The sequence below is a fragment of the Athene noctua genome, chromosome 5, assembly GCF_965140245.1.
Source record: "Athene noctua chromosome 5, bAthNoc1.hap1.1, whole genome shotgun sequence".
Taxonomy (NCBI): domain Eukaryota; kingdom Metazoa; phylum Chordata; class Aves; order Strigiformes; family Strigidae; genus Athene; species Athene noctua.
Genome location: NC_134041.1, coordinates 21419134 through 21443761, shown reverse-complemented (window position 1 = coordinate 21443761; position 24628 = coordinate 21419134). Strand labels below are relative to the sequence as shown.

At 41.5% G+C, this 24628-nt stretch overlaps 1 protein-coding gene across 2 annotated transcripts in view; it reads right to left on the bottom strand.

Moving 5' to 3' along the window:
• PLPPR4 (phospholipid phosphatase related 4) overlaps positions 1-19922 on the bottom strand; it is a 34326-nt gene extending 14404 nt beyond the window's left edge. For both annotated transcript variants that reach the window (XM_074906633.1, XM_074906635.1), the window contains exons 1-3: positions 19767-19922; positions 4756-4941; positions 344-473 (exon numbers count right to left, since the gene is read on the bottom strand). In XM_074906633.1, the coding sequence (XP_074762734.1) occupies positions 344-473; positions 4756-4941; positions 19767-19844 (394 nt within the window). In that variant the 5' untranslated portion in view covers positions 19845-19922. The remainder of the gene's footprint in view (positions 1-343; positions 474-4755; positions 4942-19766) is intronic.
• Between the last annotated feature and the right edge of the window lie 4706 nt (positions 19923-24628).

The window sequence follows — 24628 nt, the reverse complement described above, 5'->3', positions numbered from 1 at the left end:
GATGCTGCACTGAAGACAGGCAGGGGAAACTATACACTGAAACCACTGAAAGAAAGCCAGCTCAAGGTGGGCAGCGAAGGAAAAACAAATTATTCTCTTAGAAACACTGACAATAGTACAGGAGAGGAAAGGGAAAAGGGAGAGCGTAGATGCTGCATTACTGAGCGTGGGGCTGCTCTGTCGCTCCATTTGATGATTTCTTCTCATGGTTTTTGGCAGAATAAGATCTATGCTAGTGACAGCCTGCACTGTTCTGAAAGGCTGTTTCAGAGAAGGAAACCTGCATGCTGAATACTGAATGTATATGGAAAGCTCTGTTTTGTGACTAACATTTGAAACCCACCAACAAATCTGACAGCTCTTCTTAGAAAAGAATTGAAGTTGCATCCTCCTGCATTAATATTGGCCTCTGTTCCAATCCCATTTCTTCTTTTGGACAGGCAACAGTAGAGAATTCCTTCTCCTACCATTATCTGCAATGACAAAGGAGCTGTTAAATTAAATGTAGCAGTTACTCAGAAAACAGTGATTGAATTTAAAGGGCTGAAATATAACTGTACTACAACCAATGCCATCCACTGACATGTATTTGCCTTTAAAAGATTTGTACCAATATGTAAACATTCAGTAATGGAACTTAGCCTGAGTGAGGGTAGGCAAGAATGAAATAAAATGCAAGTGGAATCGGGGTCTTGATCCACAGCTGAAATTTGATGCTTCTACAATAAAAATGTAATAATGAGAAGATATCTCCTCTAAAATAATCCAGAACCATTGCAATATCTTAGTGCTCCTGAGGTGGTTTTAGCACTCAGTCTTGGCCTCAAGCCTAGCAGTCCCTTGCAGCTTCTAATTATGTGGCAGCCTGCTCTTCTGTATTTGTTTAATTTGGCTTGGGTTTTAACCAGATCCACAGCAGTAGAAAAAGTTCTGTCCTTATGGTCCCTCTGAACACACCAAGCTAAACAGACTATGACTGAAGCCCTAGACAAGAGTTTAGAACAGAAATAAAGAGAAGAATATAAATGAAAAAAAAAATGGTATTACTGGCTGGAAAATCCAGATCCATTTACACATTTGCAGTCTCTGGTTTGATTGTTTTCCCTGTTAAATAGTGCAACAACTTGGAAATCTGCACAGGGCTTGTACAGAGCTCAGAATAAGGGTTGGGTTGAAATACTGAAATTAATGAGGCAGTTCTCATCACTAACAGGAGATTCACCTTGTCTATCCACAGATGCATTGAAAACTAATATATACGATGCACAAGGCTGACAATGCAGTGAGGTGCTAAGTCATCTGAATTACGCTGAATCCGCTGTAATTACCAGTCAAGATTGTGCATGCTAAGACCCCTCACCCTAGGAGAAGGGAGATGTAATGGACAAGCTTAGCCTGCTCTTTTTTAGCTAAAGGTTTTATAAATGGAAATTTCCTTCCTTTGCCAGAAATACTGAAGTAGTGAAGGTTGTCTCATTACATGGAAAAGTCAGTGGTAAGGAATTTTAATTAGAAGAGAACTGTGGTCAGTATTATCTGTCTCCATTTGATCAATTTACAGCTGAAACTTCTGGAGAAATCAGTACTATTTCAAACTTGAAAAACAGAGAAACGCTAATAGTTTTTATCCAAGCTCTAGGAAATGTCTGGCACAGGGAAAAACACCAGAGAGATAGATTTACTTGTGTGATAGAGGAGAAAATTGGGAAACAGCAAGGCCTATGTCAAGGAAAATTCAGAGGCTGGTATTTCCAAGGAAACAAACTCCCACAGTAGAAGAGGCAGTAGGACCAAAACTGCCAGCAGTGAATTCTCTACTTGTGAATTGATTTCCCAAATTAATGTGATCTAATTTCCTGGTCATCTCTGTTAGAGAGCACACTGTTACCATTAAGTAGGTTTTTAGTCAGTAGCTGACAAGGGTTTGAACCTACACTGATATGATTAAATAACTGGTACTAACATTTTTGAATTAATAACTAGAGAGAAAATATGTCAGAGGATAAGATTCAGAGTTCTTTGGAGCAAATGGAAGTCATATTGCAATTCAGGTATATCTATATTCCAGACATAAAGTATCCATGTTGGTAATTTCATAGAAGTCCAGTTGTTCCACACTGAAGTCTCCTGTGGTTTATAAATACATACAGAAAATTTCGTATATGGCACAAGCTATAAGACATATGTCAATCATACAGGTAATAATTTTCTGTAGTACTTCAAGGCTACAGAACAGACTGGGTTAAGAGCAGTTGCTGCTCACTAATAATGAGCAAAAAAACCCAAAGGAAAAAAAAAACAACCATAAAGCCCCAGATCCACACAGATCCTTGTGTAATAACTGCTTGGGAAAATAAATTACAAAATGCTAGATTTGTTGTAAAAAAAATGACTATAAAGTGAATAGATTTAATACATTCTCCAGTCTTGAGAAAAACTGAGTATATCAACAAACATAATACAGAAAAAAAATTAAGTCCTAGTCTAATATTTATATATGGCTTAAAGAAGGGATTGAGACTAGAATTTTACTTTCTTGCCCCCCCCCCCCTTTCCCCCCCCCCCCCCCTATTTTTTTCTTATTTACATTCTTTGGAAATATTTAAAATGTGGCTTAATCCACCTGTATTTTGTCTTGATGACCTTCTGCCTCATACTGCAGCAAGTACATGATCTGCAGACAGAGGCTAGCATGTTACTGGAGATCCTCAATTCCTCACATAGTTCATGCTTTCTTTTCTATATTTTACAGGTTTTATAAAGTGTAATTCATTGAAATGTTCTGAAAACTAAATTATAAAATGCTAAACTCTAAAAGATGACAGTGGCACAATTGTAAATTTTTTTTGCATTGAGCTCCAATGATCTATTTTTCCAATGAAAAAGGGGAGAATTGGACAAAAACCCCTAGTTTTTTACTTCCAAAGTGGTATTGAATAATAGAGAGCTGATGCTCTACACCATCTTCAGTGCCTTTTGTTAAAGGAGGTGGTGTATTTCACACTATCAGAACCCATTCTCTAACACAAGCATCACATTCATGCTCACAGGAATACAAATTAACTACACCTCCCTAAGGCTTGCAGCTTTTAAGCAGTTGTAATTTGAAGCCTCAGGATTTGCTTTCTTTACTGGATAGACATGCTCAAGTTTGGCTTTGGTTAGTTGTCTGTACTGCTGGTAGGAGAATGATTCAATCAAGAATAACATTTTCTACTGCATGATTTCATGCAATGCTGAAATAATTTAGCTGTAATTAAAGCCCTTAATAAACCCTCCATAATGACATGGGCATCTTTCATCTCAGTTGAAGGTGCTTGATATTATCTAGGCCTGACTTAAACTCTCTGAAGTAACAATTGGCTTTTACCCCTCTACTGTGGCCCAAGTGAGCCTAGATAGATTCCTTCCACAGTTATCTCAGGTAAGTCTACTTTGCTGTTACCAGAAACACTATCTAAACTTAAGAAACCCAGCTAAACTGCAATACCACCAAGTTTTGGTTCTATCGCAGTATTTGGTGTTTGCTGCAAGCATCTGTACCAGGAACACTGAGAGTCTTAGTTTTCACTTCCTAAATGAGTATAATTTTTAGCCTGATGGTTGTGCAAAATCCTTCAAAAATGGTTTCTAAAGCAACCAAAATCAAACACAGTAAGAAGAGTTCAGATTAAAAAAAGACAAACAAAAAACATCCTGGAAAGCAAAGAGACAACAGCACTTGATTTCTATATGGGCATCACATTTTATAGATTTTGTAATTGCAAATTGGCTAGTGTTATAAAAGGAATGAACTGGTTGAATTTAAGGGAATTCAGAGTAGCTGGCAGCAGAAATATATTTGCAGCTGGCCTTAGAGAAGTGCCTAGCCGAGATGGCAGTCATTGCTGTCAGGGGAGAGAAGAGACCCTTTCAGAAGGTTGATTCAGCTTTTTAGGTGCATGGAATCACCCACTCAAGGTGAATTTCACTCCCCATTTGCCAAACAGGAGTGGTGTGAGAATGAGCCTCATATCTGAGCTGCCTAAAATCAGATACAATTAAGTCCCCCTAGTATGGTAAAAGTCTAGATTTCTTTTTAATTTGACACAGCAATTGCAGCAAGGACAATACTGACCTATACCAGACAATTTACGTTTTTTTTTTCTGTAAAATAGTGACTCAGCTGCTCATATTCTGACAGAACACTTCTGCTGAAATCATCTCCTCCCTTTAGGTTAAAGATTAAACCAGCTTCCTTTTGACTGTTCTTAATGACTAACTTGCAATTTAGAGGAGTCCCAGTGCCATTTGGGAAAGTGTAATTGATTTCACTGACATGGTTGATATACCTTCACTGAATAAAGCTAGTTCTAACAAAAGTGGCATGTTTGGGGCTGTAAATGAAAGGCTTCCATTTCCCACAAATCTTGAATTTTTGGCGTATCTCAGAGTATGGAGATGTCCCATCTGTAAAAGTTCAAACATTTGTACAGGATTACAGAATGACTCAAGCTATTCTTACCCAACTATAGATGCTGTTTCTTAACGTTAATGCCCACAATCAGGATAGTGCAAGTAGATGAAGTGCTGCAAGGAATGTTTTAAGGGGTGTGTCTCCTTCTGTTACAGAACAAAGGATGAATTTAAAATCCTAAGGTAATTAGCCTGGATGACACTCTGCAGACTAACTGAAACCAAAGCAGCTATTTTCTTTATGCCAACTGAAACTCTATTCAGAATCTTTAATAAGTGACAGTGGCACCTCAAACTTACCGTAATTGATGGTCCAGCAAAAACCAGACTAAGCAACATCAAGAAGGGGACAGACTCTTGTGTAGGTTCAATGTATGGCATACTCAAACTCTTGTCATAGCAGTTAAATCCAGAATGAACTGGCTTGAAGACATCAGTAAGTTCAAGAAAATAGAGGCTAACAACAGAAGATGCCAGTATGGGCAACTAGAAGAGAAGAAAGCAACAAATTACTGTTGGGAAATGTAATAGCAACGCTTTTGCAAAGACAACATAGCCTGTTAATAAATCTGCATGATGCTTGCTATTTACATCTCACTGCTCCTTGTCATATCCATTTTACCATCTTTAAATAATTAATTCTCTAGAGATGATACTATTCAGTTGATATCAAACAACCCTGTTGTCTACCAAACTAGTCAAAATACCCAGTCCAATCTTCAGGCCACATAATTTAGCCTTTTCATCTATGAATCATTAACTGACAAACTTAGATTATTTTTTTATTTAAAAAAAAGTACCAGGACTGCAGTCTCCCATGTGAGGCCTCAAGCATTCTGCTGTTCATCATCACGGTTTTGGTCCTTTAGCAAGCCTGTCATGTATCAAAGCCAGTTTTCATTAAGTTTCAAAGTAACAGTTAATGAAAAACAGTATCCAGTGCTTCACTAGAATCCAAATACAGGATAATCTGGTGTTCTGCCTTCACACATTCATTTTTTAATTCTATCAAAAGAGCAATTAACTTTGGCAAGACTCAGTCTGTTTAGAACCATGATGACTATGGTTCACAATTCTTTTATCCTGTAGCTATTTAGTGATTTTAACCTTCGCAATTACTTCCAGTAATTTATTAGGAGTGAAGCTGGCACCTCTGGGGGTAAATTCACTTCAGCTTGCCACCAGCTCCTGAAAGCACAGATTCAACCAGTAAGCCTCTGTGGAAGGAGGTAGTTCAAGAGAAGAAACAGCAAAAAGGCATTCTGAGGCCGTTGGTTTATAAATGAACAGAGAGGGCAGTCCTGCCCCCAGGGTGGGCATTGGGGCATTCAGGAGTGACCAGCAGCATTTGATTATTCTCTGTATCCTCTTAAATGCTTAGAAATATTTTTTGTTTGTTATTTCCCAGAGTCCTGCCTGAACAAGGCAACATTAGAACAACTTCCTACTCCTCCACAGAGATGCAATGACTGCTTCCCTGTGTCTCTACTGCAATGAAAGTACCTATGGATAATATGATGTGAACTGCCTATCTGCTTCCTTTTCATCTTTTTAGGACAGCTATCACATTAACTTTTCCTCACTATTAGCTGCAGCTGAAAAGTAAAAGTTTGCAACTACTAAATGGATTCATCACTTACACAGATAACATCATTAAAATCTCATCAGGCTGTGTCATGGTTTAACCCCAACCGGCAACTAAGCACCACACAGCCACTCGCTCACTCCTCCCCCTCCCAGTAGGAAGGAAAAAAAAGTAAAACCCATGGGTTGAGATAAGAATGGTTCAATAATTTAAAAACCCATGGGTTGAGATAAGAATGGTTCGATAATTGAAATAAAATATTATAATACTATAATAATTGTAGTAGTAATGACAAGGAGAATAACAAAAATAGAGAAACGAAAGCCAAGAAAGCCAAGTGATGACAATGCAATTGCTCACCATCTGCTGACCAATGCCCAGCCAGTCCCCAAGCAGTGATCATACTCCCCTGGCCAGTTTCCCCCAGTTTATATAAAGAGCATGGCGTCCTATGGTATGGAATATGCCTTTGGCTAGTTTGGGTCAGCTCCCTCCCAGTTTTTTGTGCTCCTGCTCACTGGCAGAGGATGGGAAACTGAAAAATCCCTGACTTAGAATAAGCGCTACTTAGCAACAACTAAAACATCAGTGTGTTATCACATTATTCCCATACTAAATCAAAAACACAGCACTGTACCAGCTACTAGGCAGAAAATTAACTCTATCCCAGCTAGAATCAGGACAGGCTGTTTCACATCTCTTGAGAAAAAAACTCTCCTCTTTTACATCAAGCACTTCGCACTATGAGAAATGGGGATTATCCTAACACAATTTCAGGCATATTTACATTATATTCTTGCAATGTTCAGCACACATTTACAAAAATGGATTGATTAAAATCAGTGTCATTCATCCCACTCTACAATGGAATAAATAAGCAGAGGTAAAATTGGATAAATACGTATATTGGTAAAATTATAAATAAAACTTGCTATATATGGCAGAGGGACAATGGTTTCTTGCCTTAACTGGCCAATTTCAGATTTTCAAATACTGTGCTTTTAAACTGCAGACTTTTTGTGCATAAAATATAATTCTGGGTGGTTAAAGAAGGAAACTTCTAGCTAAATTTCACTGAAACATTTTTTAGAATGTCTTAGTTTTTGTTTGAAAAGAACAGCTTATCTCTGATGTGCCGAAGGACAGATTTGAAGAGTTGTATCTTCAAAGTGTTTTAAGCAAAATCTGAAGGTGAAGAATGGAAGAATTTTGCCTGCCTGGTTAGCTGTGTTCAAATCAATTGCATTGTAATGTCACATAGTATAGAGGCTGTGATTGTGTAGAAAGGGAGGCAATGTGTATTGGCATCTAGTAAGTTTGCTTCAGCAGATTGTGTGTGTGTGTGTGTATAACCCAACATATATGTATATTTGCACTCACATACTATATTACACATACGTATTATGTATAGCATATAAAATAAACCATATGTAATGCATATTATGTGAATAGATAGTACGTAACTTCTATAATCTGTCATATGTATGGAATAATTCTATACAATATAACTAAACTGAGTCCCTCTTCCCATCCATCACAGGAAGAAGTCCATCTCTTTAGCTGGATGCATTATGTAATACTACTCACTTCCTGCTGGATGCAGTCCCTGGTGGGCTATAATTCAAGCATGCATGAGTAGTCAGCACGGGCTAGACTGTTTCTAGTCATTATACAGATGTGCAGGGATGAAAGAGGGCTTCCCTAAAGTCTTCATACTCTGGGAGTAATTAAGATTGTTGTGGAACTGGGCGCCCTTCTCTCCACACCTGCCTGCACAGAGACTGTGGAGCTGTGTGGGATAAGGAGCCCCCTGACCAGAATGCTGCCCTGCTGTGCAGGGACACCAATATTCTGCACAGTATTTGAACTCACATGTATCACAACTTCACAGTATTCAACTCTTGAAACACTTGCAAAAAGTGTTTTTATTATTAACTATTTGAAAGTCATACCTAATGACTTAGCCAGCATCCAGGTCCCATGGGGCAAAGCATCTTATAACAGGACACAACATATTCCAATAAGCTAAACCGACAAAATAGGCAAAGTGCCTATTGCCCTTCTTTTCAGAAATTATGCCCTTTATCTAGATGTCTCCAAAGGTTCGTTTCCTAGAATGGAAACAAACAGGCCCACTGATGGAATGCCTTGTACTCAAGAGTTTCATCTTCATTGTGTATTTTTCCATTTCTCTAATGTCAAGAAAAGGAAAGCCTCTCCTCGAACAACAGGCTCTGCACTACCCACAAGTTCACCTCTACTTTGATTATGGTATTCTTAGGCAGGCAACTGTTTTAAATGGCAACACTGAACTATCAAAAATAGGCCATATATGAAGTGATATTTTATTATGAGACACTAAAAGAAAAGATGTGGATAAATGCTATAATTTTATTGTTAATTACAAAATGAAAGAATTGTAAGAATTGCATTTTACTGTCTTATGACTTCACTACAGGACTCCCATATTATTTCTGACTGTAATTACCCATTTTGCTAAAAGAAAAGAAATAATTTTAAATGAGTTTCCAATGTAACTGCTTACAATACTAATGAATAGGTTTATAGTCAATTTGCCATATACAGTATGTCAGATGCCACAGGACATTTTTCTTCCCATCTTTTAAAAAATACAAATAGAAAATATGTCTTCTGAAAGTCTAACATTTCTTAAGAAAAGCAAATGTTTCTATAATCTTCTAAACAGTATAACTGGCTATTTAATATATGAATATTTATGGAGTGTTCTGCTTAAGGCAGCAGTAGTTCTGTAATTATAGACCAGCTCCTAACACCTTGAAAATGTCAAATATAATTAGATGGTAGAATGTGTATTGTTTTAATTACAAAATGGAATAGGAATTTTCCTGTTCCTAATTAGAATAATAAAACCCCCAACCTCAGTTCACGTATCTTGAGTAATGTCTTTATACTCTTACTTCCTTGGTTGGCTAACGGAGAAACATCCCTGTTTAGCTTGTAATTTAGACCTGTAAATGTAGAGTTTGATCCAAGTGGTCAAACTCTGTTTGGCTTAAGAGTCTTATAGTCAGGACCATAACCAGCACAGCTGCTGAAAAGGTTTGATTTGGGGTTTTTTTTGTGGTTGTTTCTTTTGTTTGTTTGTTTTTTAAATATTTTTTTTCCTTTTCCTCCTGTTATTTTCTTAAACTGTAAGTTAAGAGCCTTTAATAAATCACAGGACTTTGCTATTAATTAAAATTAATGCTATTAATATTGAAAAAGATTTTGCTGTATTGAGCTAGGGATTGTCCAGGAATAAGAAAACATGATCTCTATTCCCAAGAGCTCAACAAGGATGTAAATACCTAGAGATCTTGTAAGGAGAAAAATAAAAGGTCCTGTATGTTACACAGTGCAGCACAAACTGAAAGCATTTGGCAGCACAGTAACTACTCTGAACTGATAGGATATGTAACAAATCCTCCTTCTGGCCAAGAACCACAAGACACGTATCCCATATTGCAGAGAGCTGAAAGAAGAGATGGCTGTGAGAGGAGTTCAGAGGTAGGAGATAATAATTCTTTAGGCTGCCCATCACTCTTCTGTGGGACATTCTGTGATTGCTCCTTGGGCTGTTTTGGGGTGCTCCTGGTCTACTTGTGAGGATTAAGACTATCCAGGACCCACAGTGCCAGCACAATTTGTTACTGGTCATATGATATAGCCTACACACGGAAGCCATGCTGGTCCTGCCCAAAACCCTTCACCAGGCCCAAACTTCCTGGGCCAGCTCCAGGGAGATAGAAATCCTTCTGTTAAACTTCCCTGTGATTAGTTTTCCATGACTTCAAATGCATGAAAAGAGGAACCTGTAAAGCTAAGCCACTAAAGACAGTATTGTCATGGCTACTAACAAGCCACAAATATTGCACTGAGTTTGCAAGGACCCAGGACTGGGACTTGTCAAACATGCTTTGACTGTACTTGTCTTCCTGCCTGGAGCTTTGTTTTTATTTGGCTTAATTGTAACAGAAGTTTTTCCAATGACCTTAGAAATTAGGCTATGCCTAATCTGTTTTACTTTCCCATATCTTTGTAGGGTATAACTCTTTGTGATTTTTGTATCTATATCTAGTAGTGACAAGTAGTTATTCTGTATAAAATAAGCTATTTCTGACTCTAGTATAGCAAATCCCAAATCCTTTGTCAGGAAGAGTTGATGTTGATTCTTCCTCACTCTAAGAACCACTTGGGTTCACTTTCATTTGCTGATGCACTTTTACACCTTGCTCTTTCTCTTTTGGTCTGTCTTTTTACATTACATCTCGATTTACTATATGTGGCATGGTTTACACATGTTGGATGCTTGTCCTTCATACTGTTACCCCTAAAATCAGTTTTGCCAGCTGCAGTTCTGCATTTCTTTGTCTGACCACTGGGTGAGCTGTTCATAGCCTTGAGGTCTCCAGTATCAGCATATTCCCCACCTCTTACCCTACACTTGTAACTCCTCCACATTACACCCTCTGTAATGCAGGAATGCAGGTCTGGCATGACAGCAGAGGTCTGGCAGATGGGGCAGTGGAAGGTCAAGCATTAGTAGGAAGATCTTACTGGAGTGGATAGAACCTTAAGTAGCACAAGGTTGTCCTTTGGATAGCTCAGCATCTGGGGCACTGACTTCTGTCTCCGGCCTTCCACCAGGCACAGAGCCTGTTGTTCTGAAGGAAACACTGAACTGCTTGCTCTTGAGTTAAAATGTAGGACCTTTAACTTCACTATTCCACAGAGTCTCTGCAGAACTCTAAATTTCTAATTCAAGGTGCTCCCTCCCCTTGGGAGAGTTTCCAAATAATCAAAGCTTCACTAAACCCAACATTCTCTCTGCAAGTGTTACAGGCAAGTCAGTAGCAACCAGATATTGACGGTTTCTTAAATGACACCATGGAGACAGTGAGGGTCAAACCAAAATAAAAGGAAACAAATAAGCACTCTCACCCCCCATCTCTCTCTTACCTTGAAAGAATATGCAACTACATACATACATAATTAAAAACTCTCTGGGAATCAGTAGCTTCTATAAATTCTCTTTCTCTAAAACTGTACACTCAAAGTTAGACATCTAAGTCATGTATTTGCCAGCACTTAACTAAGCAGAGTCCATATTTATCTTCAGGAGAATACCATCTTAAAATCCATGGGCTTTGTGAGAGTGCAACCACGTAGTTTCACATACTCAAATGTGTGAACCTGTTTTGTAGGTTGCAGTTATGTGACCTCTCTTTGTTTTGCTGAAATACACTACAGGTTTTATCTCTTATCGTGAACTCGTATCCAGATCCGGTGGTGGTGGTGTATTGGGCTCTGTTGATGGCTACCAGCAGACACTCTTTAAATGTGGCTTACAAAAGTGATTGGCCTGGGCTGTATTTCAGTCAGACAAAGTAGAGGGAAAAAATGAAATGACTCTCTTGTAATTATAGTTGAATACTGAAGTCACTGCTCAGTGTGCTGGCTGGAATGACTTGAGTGATTTTCCTCAAGACTGGATGCTGGCTGTGGAATTGATTAGTTTTACCTGCCTGTAAGAAAGATAGACAGAAAAGAGAGAAACAGTATGTATGTAGCTTTCAGAGGAAGTCAAGACATGATTAGCCAGATGTAGAATAAAACCAGCATAACTAGCCCACCTGTCAAAATGGGTTAAGGGATGCCTGATACACTATTTGGATCTTTTATATTTTGTAAATAATTTCTAGACTTGGATGGCCATGAAATTCTTAGATCCTTAGGTTGTTCTGCAACCCTTCCACAGCAAGCAAGGAGTTCCTGAGCATGGAAGCTGTCTCCTGGTGTTTCTCCTGTTTTCCAGGAATCACAGAATCTCTGTAAGCAATCAAGTAAATAAACAGGATTGCCTCAAAGAGATACCTAATGAATGCCATCAGTTTCTCCTCATGGAAAAAATACCAGCCGAGTACTTGGTAGAAGTATGCTCTGTTTAATAATTATATTGTGTTTGCACTGCAAGGCTGTGGCATTGTCGAAGATTCTATTAAAATGTATAATAAATGTCAGTCCTTGTGCCAAAGAACTGATGGTCTAAATGACAAGGTATAGCAGATGGATGAGACAAAAAAGAGGGCTGTGGTGGGTTGAGGAGACAAGGTATTCCTATTCTTAGCCAAGTAACAGTGATTGCAGCTCTCAACCACCCTGGCTGTTGTCCTGTTGTATTTTGCTGTGAGATTCACAAAAGACAGGAGGAGAGAATGGAAGGAGGGCAGGTCTCTCTTATCCTGACAGGAGTGAATGCTGAGATCATAACTAGGATTGAATACCTTCCAGAAATAGGAAGAAGAAATGGTATTGGCCCCAATTCTGCCATTTTCTCTTGGTTTTGAGAATCCATGGCTCCTGCTGCACCAGTGCTGTTCCTTCACCCTTAGTGAGACTGTTGTGCAGGGCTGGGATTAAGACCAAGCACAAGCTCAAATGCATTGCAAACTGGGCTGTCATGAGGACTTTTGAGAGATAGTACTAAGCACAGGATGGCTGTAACGCAAGGGACTTGCTTGACCTAAAAAGTCAGGTTTGTAGATTTTTTTTATGTTCTAAACTGAATTCTTAAATGCCTCAGGTTTATAAGAGAAGGCATTCAGGCTTTTCAGAAGTCTAAGATTTGCTTCTCTAAAAAAGATTTTTTGCTTTTCTCTCTGAACTCAAGTTTCTGCTGCTTTTTGTCTCTTTTTTGGATCCTGATTTCATCTTGTCCAAAGCTGTAAGGAACTGTTCTTTTCTCTAAAAGATTTGTACCTCACCATTGTCTAAATTTTGTGGAAACTAATGCAGAGACATGATACGATGGTCAGTCTTCTTCTCTATTTAACACTACTGGATTTAATTTCAACTCTCAGTTTAATTTCAAATCCCAGGTGTCATTGAAATCCATTATCATTACCATTTTGGAAAATTAAGTTATCTTTATTTCCAGCATTGATTTTAGAGTTTAATTTAATTGTTTGGTGACTGCTAATTAGAGTCTAGCTTTAGAAATACAACAGATATCTTTGTGCAACTCCTCAAACCTCCTGATCTTTTGCCAAATCTTAATAGAAAACCTCTCACTATGTGTAAGACCAAAAATAGAGCTGATACATCAGTGATAAAATTTCTATTTATTTCAGAAATCTCAGAGTCATGCTGAATGCATTAATCCTAAAAGTTGCTTATTTCTTTTATTTGATAAATATATGGGAAGCAGCAGTTACCCAGGGAGAAAGCAACAAAATAAGAATTGTTTAACAAAAATATTCTCAGGCAGATATAATCTAAAAATAATTTAAAAATATTTCTATTTAAGTAAGTATCTGTGCTTAAATAGAAAGCAAATCCTAATGCAGAAATTTTACAACACAAAAAATATCATTAATACATTTCTTTTCAGTGTGACTTCAAACATAAATGATTGTATTAATTATTATTACATTTAAATATGATTATTAATTAAATCAGTGATTAGGTATAATCAATTAATAACTACAAACAATGAGATTTAGGATATCTCACATACTGTTGATTATGAAACTTCTTTTATGCTCCTGTTGCAAGGTTATGGGAAATCAAGAACACCAACAGCTCAAAAAAAGGTTATTTTTGGTTTAGAGTGTTACCAAACTTCAGCTAAAAGTTTCTTCAAAAACTCTATCTCTAGGGGAGAAAGCTGCTCATCCCTACACAATACAATTTATTCTACTCTCTCAAACACACTGGTTTCCATACACACACACAAAAATAATTCTGTGGGTACCAGCCCTCCTCCCGTGCCTTACTCCTATGCTGTTTTGCCACTTCTGAACTTCTTCCTACAAACTGAATTTTTAAGTGACAAGATCATCAGTCAAGATACAGTGTTTGTAACAGCTCAGCTCCTGTGTATGTAAGGTTCCACAACAGGCTGTTCTTTATTCGTTTTGGCTGCAGACTAACACATTTCTAACAATTATAGAAAAAAACCACAGAGGGATATAAATTTTTGGAAGAACAGAAAAGTGAATCTCCTTTAATTTCTAACATATTTAGGCCTGCTTTTACCACTGAGGTTATTAGGTCAGGAGGATGGTGCAGGGCTGATAACGAAGCAGGGCCTTCTTCCACCATGAACTACTCAAACTTTATGCTTGCCAAGCAAGTAGCCAAACACAGAGGGAGATCTAACGTGACATTTACAATTCTTCTCCCAGGACAGCCTTGGCATAGGCCCGACACCTCCCCTTTTGTTAGCCTTTCTGCTCATCTTCTGCTAAAAGCTGGTAGTGTGCAGGCTGTACGGCTCTTCTATAAGCACAGAAGTGATGTGGAGGATATAATGTTGATGACTTGGCCAGTATAGCTATTTTGAATGCATAGCAGCCTCCTCACGTTTCAGATAGCCCCTTAATATTTTGAGGATGCTGGTCTCTAATGCACTGTTATAAACAAATCTGACATCTATCCTCTCTAAGTGAGCCACATGACAAGGTCAGCTCACTGAGCAGACTTAAATGTATTTCTCCTCCTTCCCCTCCCCTCACACACGGTTGACTCTTGAGTGAAAAAGCAATGTATTTGGAAAGTATTATGCTACTTCCACAATATGGGGATAGTTTTATCTTCTACAGTTGGGTTTTCTGTTGGTTTTTTTCTCCCCCCTAAAGCTAATTTAAGCGTAAGAGAAAATCTAGAGAGGAATGTGACTACACTGTGCCTCCAAGACACAGCAGTTTAGTTTAACTCTTACCCTAGATCCACACTTCTTGTTCTTAAGAAGAAAGATTCAGCCCTATAGCCTACTCTCCCTCTACTCTTACTCTAATCACTGCACTCCCTTGACTTCTTGTGTCTCTTGCAGTCACACCTATACAGGACTTGCAAGTGACAAAGTGCATAATTTAAATGTGGTGGGTCATGCATGGCTGAATAGCTGAAAAAAACTTCTAGACGTGACTGAGAAGTGGCACTGAGCTACCGAGTGATGTGTACAAACACTGGACATTTCAAGCTTAGCTCTGTCAGTGTATGTTAGAAACAAACAGAAATAAAGCATATGAGGTGCTGAGACACAGTGAACATTCTCTACATGCACTTATTTCAATGCAAGCTGATGACCCCCTGTGTTTTGCAGCCCTACAGTTATAACAAATCTTTGTGCTTTCTGCTGGTAGGAATTCCAGCTCCTTTGGGGAACAAGAAAAATAAGTGGTCTTCCAGTACTGAAAAGTGTTTCCAAACAATCCTGGTGTGATTAACTCCTGGCTGTGCTCTGGAAAATGTAGAAAAAGAAGCTACGTGTATCAGTATGCATGCATCATACACAATGTCTAGAAGACAATAAGGGAAATAACTGTACAAGGGACATTGTCTGAAATGTCTCAGATTTTAGTCCATGGAAGTTAAGCAACCAACAGATGAAGGCTGTGCCACAGGACCACAGTTTAGCTGAAGAGTAAGTGCATCAAATCACTCAGATTGACAACACCTTGGCCTTTTGCATTCCCACATTTGGGGCGCTGGATGAAGCAATAGTGACACTGAAATGAAAGGCAAAATTCATAGTGAATTCTGTGAAACCAGAATTTAAACCAGGAGTTTTTGAAGTGGGATAGCATGGGTGAAGACAGTCTTTTCCTTCACTAAGAAGAAATGTGCAGCTGTCCTACCTCTTAAGTCTGACCATTCTGCCACAAACAGAAACTACATAACCCTGGAAGTTTTCCAGATTCATATTAAAATGCGAGACACCCATATTTCTTCTGTAAGTGAATATACTTGTGATATACTCTGAATATGCAGAAAAGAAAGTTAACAAAAAGCAAAACTTACTCCAGGTATACTCACTTTCCATATCTCCCAGAGGCAATAAATTCTCACTAGACTTTTCATAGCAAGTTTTGTCTTTCTCAGCTATGCACATGAAGCTCAGATAACCCATACAGTCTACAGAACCCTAAAATGCCACAAGCATCATTAGAATAAAACAGGCCAAACTGTCTGGCAGTGCTGATTACCATGTACTTCAGGTGAGCGTGATGCACAAGGCAATCTAAAACTACTCAGCTCTCAGGAGTGTGCTGATCAGAGGCTCTGCTAAGCAGAAGTATTACCAGTGTTTTAAAATAACTTCTAAAACATCCTTATGATACATAGGATAAATCACCAAGTTATTTTATGAATCATGAAACTTGAAAAATATGCAATTGACAATGTGTTAACATTTATTTCATAATGCTCATTTGTCTGCATCTGACATTTTTAGAGAATGACCCATCCACATTTTTCAGAAGGTTCCTCTCTTCATTTTATTTCCTTTTCATTTCTATGTTTTCCAAAGCTCTAGCCCAATTCTCCTTTCGCTTTTCCTGTGTAAATGAAGAATAGCTCTAGTGATATCAATGATCTTGTGAGGCATATTGGTTTTATGCTTTAACTCTGTTGTTGGTAAAATCTGCTAGTTGGAATTATTCTTAAATTAGACTGAAAACAATATCAGTCCCAGAGTATTTCTTTTGAAGTTACATTCTACGTAATCATATTTCATCCAACCCTGAAAGTTGCTGCCACCAAACACATTTGTTTACAGTAGTTAGTCTCATTCATTACACATTCTTAAGGATCTTAATATCAGAAAACAGTGTCAAATCTATATTTGTTTGCTACTATGTCTAAAGCTAAGGTCCTTCTGAAGCAGAGAATCCATCTTTACTTGTTCTGTGTGCCTGAATTATATTAGTTATTACAGATATTTTTCCCTCTTTAACTGTATAATATTTGTTTAATGCAAACACATGCCTTTCCTACTGCTTTGGAATTTTGACTTCCTCCTTGATCCAACACCATTTCTTCTATGTCTTTCCTTTTGTCTAGTGTTTGAGGTAAAAAACCAGCACTTTTTTGTAATGTATTTTCTAAACAATCTCCTTTTCCTTTGGGCTAGACTTCCTAGGTCTTGATGCAAAGTGGATGACGGCAAACCCTAATTTTCTTGTTTGAAGGTGAAAACTTAATATGATTTTTTTTTTTTTTTTACTGTAATTCAGGGTGGGTAGGGGCTGTCTGGTATGAAAGGGATAGGGAGAAAATGGAAGTGAATGAGTGGCAGAAGAAAAAACCCATAAAAGAATCAGCAATCAGAAGAGAGAGGGGGGAAAGCCTGTTTCCCATCATCATTCAACCACCATTCATGAAAGTAAAAGCTTTAAAATTCAGAGAGCCTTAATTAAGTTGGGTAAGCTTTGTTTTTAAGTAGTTGGCTGCTGTTGGGTCACATTAGGAACTTACCTCGTGCTTACACAGGAAATCCATACTACATAGTAATGGCAGTCAACCACACTGGCTGACTCCTCTATCCCTTGCACTTGCAAACTTCTCATTGCAATTAAATTATCTCTGATTAAATCCCTCTTTATAAGGTATAACTGAGTCTTTGGTTCTTGAGCCAATCATAACAAAAGAATCTAAGCCATCATGTCCTTTTTCTGATGCTGTTGAAGTGCTGGCATCTGCCTGTGCTACAAATCTCTAGAAAGGCATTCTCATTAGTCTGACTAGAATTAGGGCGCACGTGGGTAAATGCAGGGTGGGTGTACACAAGTAACACAAGCTAAGTGTTTCTTTCCAAATATCATATGAATTGTCACCCTTTCACTCAAGCAATTTGAATACTCAGCTAAAATGTGGGAAACGGTTTCAAATCCTCCTACTGTGTAACGGGAGAGGGCTGATAACTCACCACAGAATTTCCTAATCAACGTTGAGGCTCGGGTGTATTTCATTTAGTTTTTTTCTCTTGATGTTGCTTTTACTTGTACTGAATACCTACATATTCCCCAGTTCAAGAGGGGCCTGCAGTTCAGTAATTAGAACTCACTCCTGGGGAAGAAGGGCTCATGCAGCCTCTAGATCTGCACCTGTGACTGAACACCACAGAAGTCCTAACAGTTCATTAGGAGACCACTCTGTTAAGCAAGGACTCTGACTCCCTCTCAGAGAAGCTGAGTGTTGAGCTCTCCATCTCCTTTAGATCTAGCTGTAAATGACTTGCTGAAGGTCTCCAAAGCAGAGAACTCACCTGCTTCATGTGGGAAGTGTACACAGGGCCCAGTCTTAAGTTCTTCGCTGCTCATAAAATTCGCCTTATTCCCTGTAACAGCTACAGGGAGCTCCTAGGGGAACTACACGTATGCAATTAATGTTATATAAGGCCACTCTTCTGAGCATCAGACACGTTTTGTGTTGCTGCTCTGTATTTTGTCCCATCTTGCTGCAGGCCACAGCACAGCCCACCAAACAGCACAGTTCTGTTGTGTCTTGCAGGATCTCCTGCATTAGAGTTACGCCCAAGCTGAGGTCCAGCATTTCCCTTCCCGTCTGGGTTCCCAAAGCAACAAAGTCAGCACAGAGAGTGAGGGAACCCCTACATTTTTAGGGGCTTCTCTAAGCTTGACCCCTCCCTTCTATGCAAAGCTAATGTAAGACATATGGCACAGCAAGCGCCTTCCATCAAAGGGCTTTTCTTGAGCAGGCCTAATTACATCAATGTCTGATGCCTCCATATAACCAGCCTCTGCAAACCTTCCCAGTTGGTGCAGCTTACTTTGGGTTAGCTCCTGACCATGTCCAGGTGCTTAGGGAGCACAGGGGACAGATACACTCCACTGTTACCTAAAATCTCTTCTCAACCTGACCCCTTCTACCTTCTAGAGAACCTCCAAAGCCCTTCAAGTGCACCTGAAAGAAAATAATTTTTGCTTCGTATTTCACCCAGTGTTTATATTTTAATATTGTGTAAAGTATTGTATATATTTTTATGCTTTTATTTAGTGTACCAGTTACAGTTAACCTACACCATATTTTACCATTAAGGTCTTCACGTTCTTTTCACACTCTCTCTCTGAGCTAAGTTACATGGTGCTTCAGTCACCTCCCTCTGAGCAGGGTCACCTGAAACACTTTGCTCAATCCATAAAACATTTTTACTTCCCTCTTACCGCTGTGCCATTAAATAGATTCACCTCACACCGATTTCCTTAAGCTTAATGTCTACTCATGGTCTTACAGAAGCAAGTAAGTGACTGTACTTTCCAGGGGGGCTGAATGCCTCCAAGTGACACACCAGGCAGCTAGTGCCTCTGCAACTCCACCTGCTACCGGCTGAGCAGCCATAGCAGGTTTTCCTCTTTAAGAGGTGCCGAGAACCTCGTTCCATTTTTAAGAGACATCTTTAGCCCTCTTAGAGGAAGCACATAATCCCGGGGACGGTAAAAACACAGCACTGATGAGCATTTTGAGAACGTTTCTGTTTTCTTAAGCATTCTCTTACGAAGGGGATTTTTATTCTACCAAAGCAATGCGAGCGGCGTTTGCCTAGAAGCCAGCCCTTCCCGAAACATGTCTTCCGAGCGGTTCCTGTGCACACAGAGAGCGCAATTTAGCTGAGCAAGCCTTTCATTTTCTGAGTAACTCTTAGAAAGAATTCCCCCTCGAAACGCCCGCGAAGAAGCGGTTAATTTATGCCTGCTCCTCGTGGCGGCTCCGGTGCCGATTTCGGTAAGGCAACGCACCACGGAGGGATTTTGCATCCGACGGTGCGGAACCGGTGCCGAGGCGAGGTCCGTGTCCGCGGGGAAGGCGGCGTTCCCGGCGGCGAGGCGAGGCGCCCAGCCGCGCCGCTGCCCGCGCCCGCCGCCGCTCCCGCGGGGCCCGCGCGGCGGGGGCGGCCACTCACCTCCACGAAGTAGAAGCAGGGCAGGAGGGTGACGCTGTCCTTGGTCACCGCGCCCTTCTGCCGCTCCTTGGCGGACATGCCGGCGGCGGCTGCGGGCGGCGGCCCCGCGCTCCCCCGGCCGCTGCCAGCCGCCCGCCGCGGGTCTCCTCCGCCCGCCGCCGCCGCGCCGAGCCCCGCGCCGCCCGCCAGCGCGGCCCCTGCGCCGTGCGCGGGGCTGACGTCAGGAGGCTGCGGGCGGCGGGGTCCCGGCCGCCTTAACTCCTTCGCGCCAGCGCTCCGCGGAGCGCCAGAGCGGCCGGGGAGGCAGCGGAGGCCCCGGCGCGGCGCGCCCAGACCGAGCGGGGCTCCGGCGGCAGCCGCCCAATTGCCAACGCGCGCGTACGGCCCGGAGCCGCCGGGGCGGGCCCCCGCGGGCGGGAGGCAGGGCGGGCGGGCCGCGCCGTGGGCAGCCCGGGGCTCTTATCGTGTCGCCGGGGAATCGCTGCGAAACGGAGCAGCGAAATGGCCCTGGGAATAGCACGCCCGTGCGGGATGCTCTTGCAGGTGTGCGCCTGTTGAGGTGGAGTTGCTAATGGCAGCTCAGCCCAGGCTCGGCCCCGCTCCGGGGCAGCGGGGCGACTGGGGCCGAGCAAAGCCGAGCTCCTCCACCCCGTGCGCGGTGCCGAGGCATGGCATTTCTCTGATCTCTGCAGTATCTGGTGCAGCTCCTGCTACCACCTTAAAGAGAACAGAATTAACCTAAATAATAGTTTCCACGGCGAGATGTGTTATTTTGGGATTCTATTTATGGATCAAAGTTTGCAGGCTTTTCTCAGGCGAGCTCCTCTTGATGTCCATGAGAGGTACCCTGAACAAGGCCCGCGGGCGCTCTCTGTACGGAATAGCATTTTCGTTCTTTTGTAGCAAATTAATAATGTCTGCAAAGGCTGTCTTGTAAGTTTATTCTTGTATTGCGGTGTTTAGCTTTAATGTTCAAGGAGAGAAGTGTGACTCAGGCAGTCATTGTTTATTTCCTGTCCCTCCTTTTTTTTTGGGGGGGGGGGGGGAGCATGGGAAATAACCTGCTGTTCTTATTCAGATGTTCACTAGTGTTTTGGCTGCTGCAGCCAGTGTGCTGTGGCAGTGAAGGTAAGGATTCTCACCAGCCCCTTTTCTAGCTGTTCTCCTTTCATTTACCCACAGAGGATGGCCCAATCCATGCTCTGCACTGAGCAGACAAGCAAAAAAATTTCATAAGAAGGTAAAAGCGAAAACACATCCCCTGCCTGCAGGCAGGTGTGCAAGGCAAATCTGTAGTCTGACTACAAATCACTGAAAAAGGCTTTTCAGAGCTGCATCAGGTTGCAAGTGTTGCCATACCAACATAGCCTTGTCCTAATCGTGTTAGGAAAGATGTCCAGGGTTTCTGCTGGCTCAGGGGTACCCCTATGAAAGCGAAACCAGGGGGCTCCAAGCATCAGAGGTGGCCAGGAGGGTTTCTGGGAGTAGCAGATCTGTGAGCAGAGGAAGTTTGTGCCTGACTATCAGCATCAAATTCCAGGAAATGATACTGGGCAGCATGGGCGTGTCTGGTAGTGGTTTCTACCCATGGGTGGCCAAATCTTTAAGTGAAAAAAGTCCCTTTTTGTTAGCCTTGCTGCAAGTGTTGAGGAGCTGTAGCAAGACTTTGCTACTGCCCAATATGTAGCTATTATTGGGGAGAGTGGTTAATGAGCGGTGGCCACTTAGGGTTTCATTTACTGTATTAACCTCGCTTGTTCTGAAATCATGAATCTCGCTTGAAAATCATTAGTACACACCATTAAAATGACTCGAGTGCTTTGTCTGCCTCCATTTCACACACGACTGCTTCATTCTGGAAGAGCAGGGGGGTTAGGGTGCTTCACTGGTAAAATGAACTGAGAAACTCAAATCGTGCTGTAACTTCAGAAGCTGGCAAAACCCCTACTATTAATTATATTTTATTATTGTACTGCCTAGAGGCCAATTAAGAGTGCAGCTGTGATAGTTAGGTCCTGTAAAACACAGGGTAGTAACCAGTCCCTATTCTACAAATTTTCACTATAAATAATGTCTGGTGGGAAAGATGCAATGCAAGCTGTGTGACTGCTGTAAGGCCAGGAAGAATTGTGCTAATTCCCTGGGGGGTTTTGCACTATTTTGTGTATGTACTGATAGAAGCAGTTAGCAGAGGGGTTACATACAATTTAGCTGAAGTGAAGCAATTACTTTTTTGTCATTGACAGACCTTGGCAAGAACTTCTGCCCTTTATCAGTCAAATAGAGGAGAAAAAGGATCATTGATGCCTGGGTCCCTGAAAGTGGCAGGTCTGCCTTGCAGTAGGGACATGGCTAGTGCACGTCTCGCACCATTCTCTCTGGGCTTTCACTTGTTCTCTGTTGCGACTCAGCTGTAGCAACCACTTTCTCAAGAGTGAGTAACCAAAGTGCAGCTGAGGTGCCACTTCATCATTTCACCCTTGCTGTGCTGCCTCCAATGCATTCCTTGCTTCTGCCTTACCTGCCCGAGCCTCCAAGGGAGCACCTGATGGACTTTGTGCAGAGGCTCTTTATCTCTCTGCCTCTTGCAGTATCCAGGGAGGGCTGCAGTTATCTGGACCTTATGTCCTGAACTAACATAATGGAGTAAGAATATTTCTTCTCTACTTCTCAAGACTGAGATTTAGGTTCCTGTGTGTCCTTCCTTGCTGAGTTTAATGATACTGCTTTTGGACTAAGGGATTCATCTATATATTAAAACCTGGAAGCACACAGGTCCCCCCAGTGCTGTCGCATTCAGCTCTTTTGATGGTTAGTTATAAGAAATTAGGGGATTGATTCCCATTTACATAAAATCTCATTGGATTGCTCTAGAAGCATAAGCAGCCTTCACATGGGTGTAACGTACATTTATATCCTTATTAAATTCCCTCAATTTTGATAGAAGAGTGTGAAACGTCTTTTGTGTAAATGAGTGTATTGGGTTTGTGTGGCAAGGTTTTGGTAGCGGGGGAGGCTGCAGGGGTGGCTTCTGTGAGAAGCTGACAGAAGCTTCCCCTACGTCTGACAAAGCCTATGCCAGCCAGCTCCAAGATACCCAGTGGTAGCGCCTCTGGGATAACATATTTAAGAAGGGGAAAAAGTTGCTGCACAACAATTGCAGCCAAAGAGAGGAGTGAGAACGTGTGAGAGAAACCACTCTGCAGTCACCAAGGTCAGTGCAGAAGGAGGGGGAGGAGGTGCTACAAGTGCCAGAGCAGAGATTCCCCTGCAGCCGGTGGTGCAGCCCATGGTGAGGCAGGTTGTGCCCCTGCGGCCCATGATGGTTAACAGTGGAGCAGATCTCCACCTGCAGCCCGTGGAGGAGCCCACGCCAGAGCAGGTGGCTGTGCCTGAAGGAGGCTGGGACCCTGTGAGAAGCCCATGCTGGAGCAGGTTCACTGGCAGGACTTGTGACCCTGTGGGGGACTCACGCTGGAGCAGTCTGTTCCTGAAGGACTGCACCCTGTGGAAGGGACCCATGCTGCAGCAGTTTGTGAAGAACTGCAGCCTGTGGGAAGGACCCACGTTGGAGAAGTTAATGGAGGACTGTCTCCTGTGGGAGCGACCCCACACTGGAGCAGGGGAAGAGTGTGAGGGGTCCTCCCCCTGAGGATGAAGGAGCGGAAGAGACAATGTGTGATGAACTGAAGCAGCCTCCATTCCCCATACCCCTGTGTTGCTCGGGGAGAGGAGGTAGAGAAAATCAGAAGTGACTTTAAACCTTGGAAGAAGGAAGAGGTGGGGGGGAAGGTATTTCTAAGATTTGGTTTCATTTCTCATTATCCTACTGTGATTTGATTAGTAATGAATTAACCTAATTTCCTCAAGTCAAGTCTGTTCTGCCCATTATGGTATTTACTGAGAGATCATCTTGGCCTTAGCTCCACCCATGAGCCTTCTGTTATGTTTTCTCTTCCCTGTTATGTTATCCTCCCCCAGAGGAGGGGGACTGATAGTGCAGCTCTGGTGGGCGCCTGGTGCCCAGCAAGGGTCAACCCACCACAACAACTATCTCATCTATATGATCTCCTAAAAGAAAATGTGTTGGTGGTAAAAAAATTAGAAAACACCTCCTCTCCATTTCATTCAGGATAGTCTTAGAAGGAAGTGTGGTGATGCATGCCTATTACCTATGTGCAGGACAATTATGTGTACAGGATCTGCACTAACGCTGGCAGCTTTTTCCCCCACCTTCAAGCAATCTCTGTAATGGGCAAGTGTCATGGAAACACGTTAGCATAAAGCATAAAACTGTTTGTTTATGCTTTGCTGCAGCAAAACCAATTGAGTTCATAGAAAAATGTGAAGAACTTGGGGAACTATTAAAAGATAAAATTCATAGATCTGGAGTACAGGCCTTTTCCAACTCATCTTCCTTCAATAAAAAGACAACTTGGCCATCAGTGGGTGCCTCTGGTGATTCCAGGCTTGTTTTTAGGAGCTCAGCTTGACACAAAACCTTGCCCTCTCCTAAAGAAGTATGAGCTTTCAGTGGAGCTTCTTTAGGTGAAGAAAGCACCTTTCTTTGCACTTGTCAGGGAGACATCAGCTGCCACAGTTACTAGAAACATGATTTGAAATTATTTTCCAGCACAGTCTAGTGTGTTGGCAGTCTAGTGTGTTGGCAAAGCTGCACTGTATAAAACGTGACTGCAGGTCATCATCTCTTTATCCAGATGCTCTCTTCCCTCTGCAGCAAAGTCTGCCTTTATTCCCAGGCTTTGGTAAGTGCTGGACACAGGCAATGCTTGTGGTTTCACTGCTTCCATGGGAACAGAAAGCACACTGCATAAGCAGGGACCTGTGCTACATCACTGAAT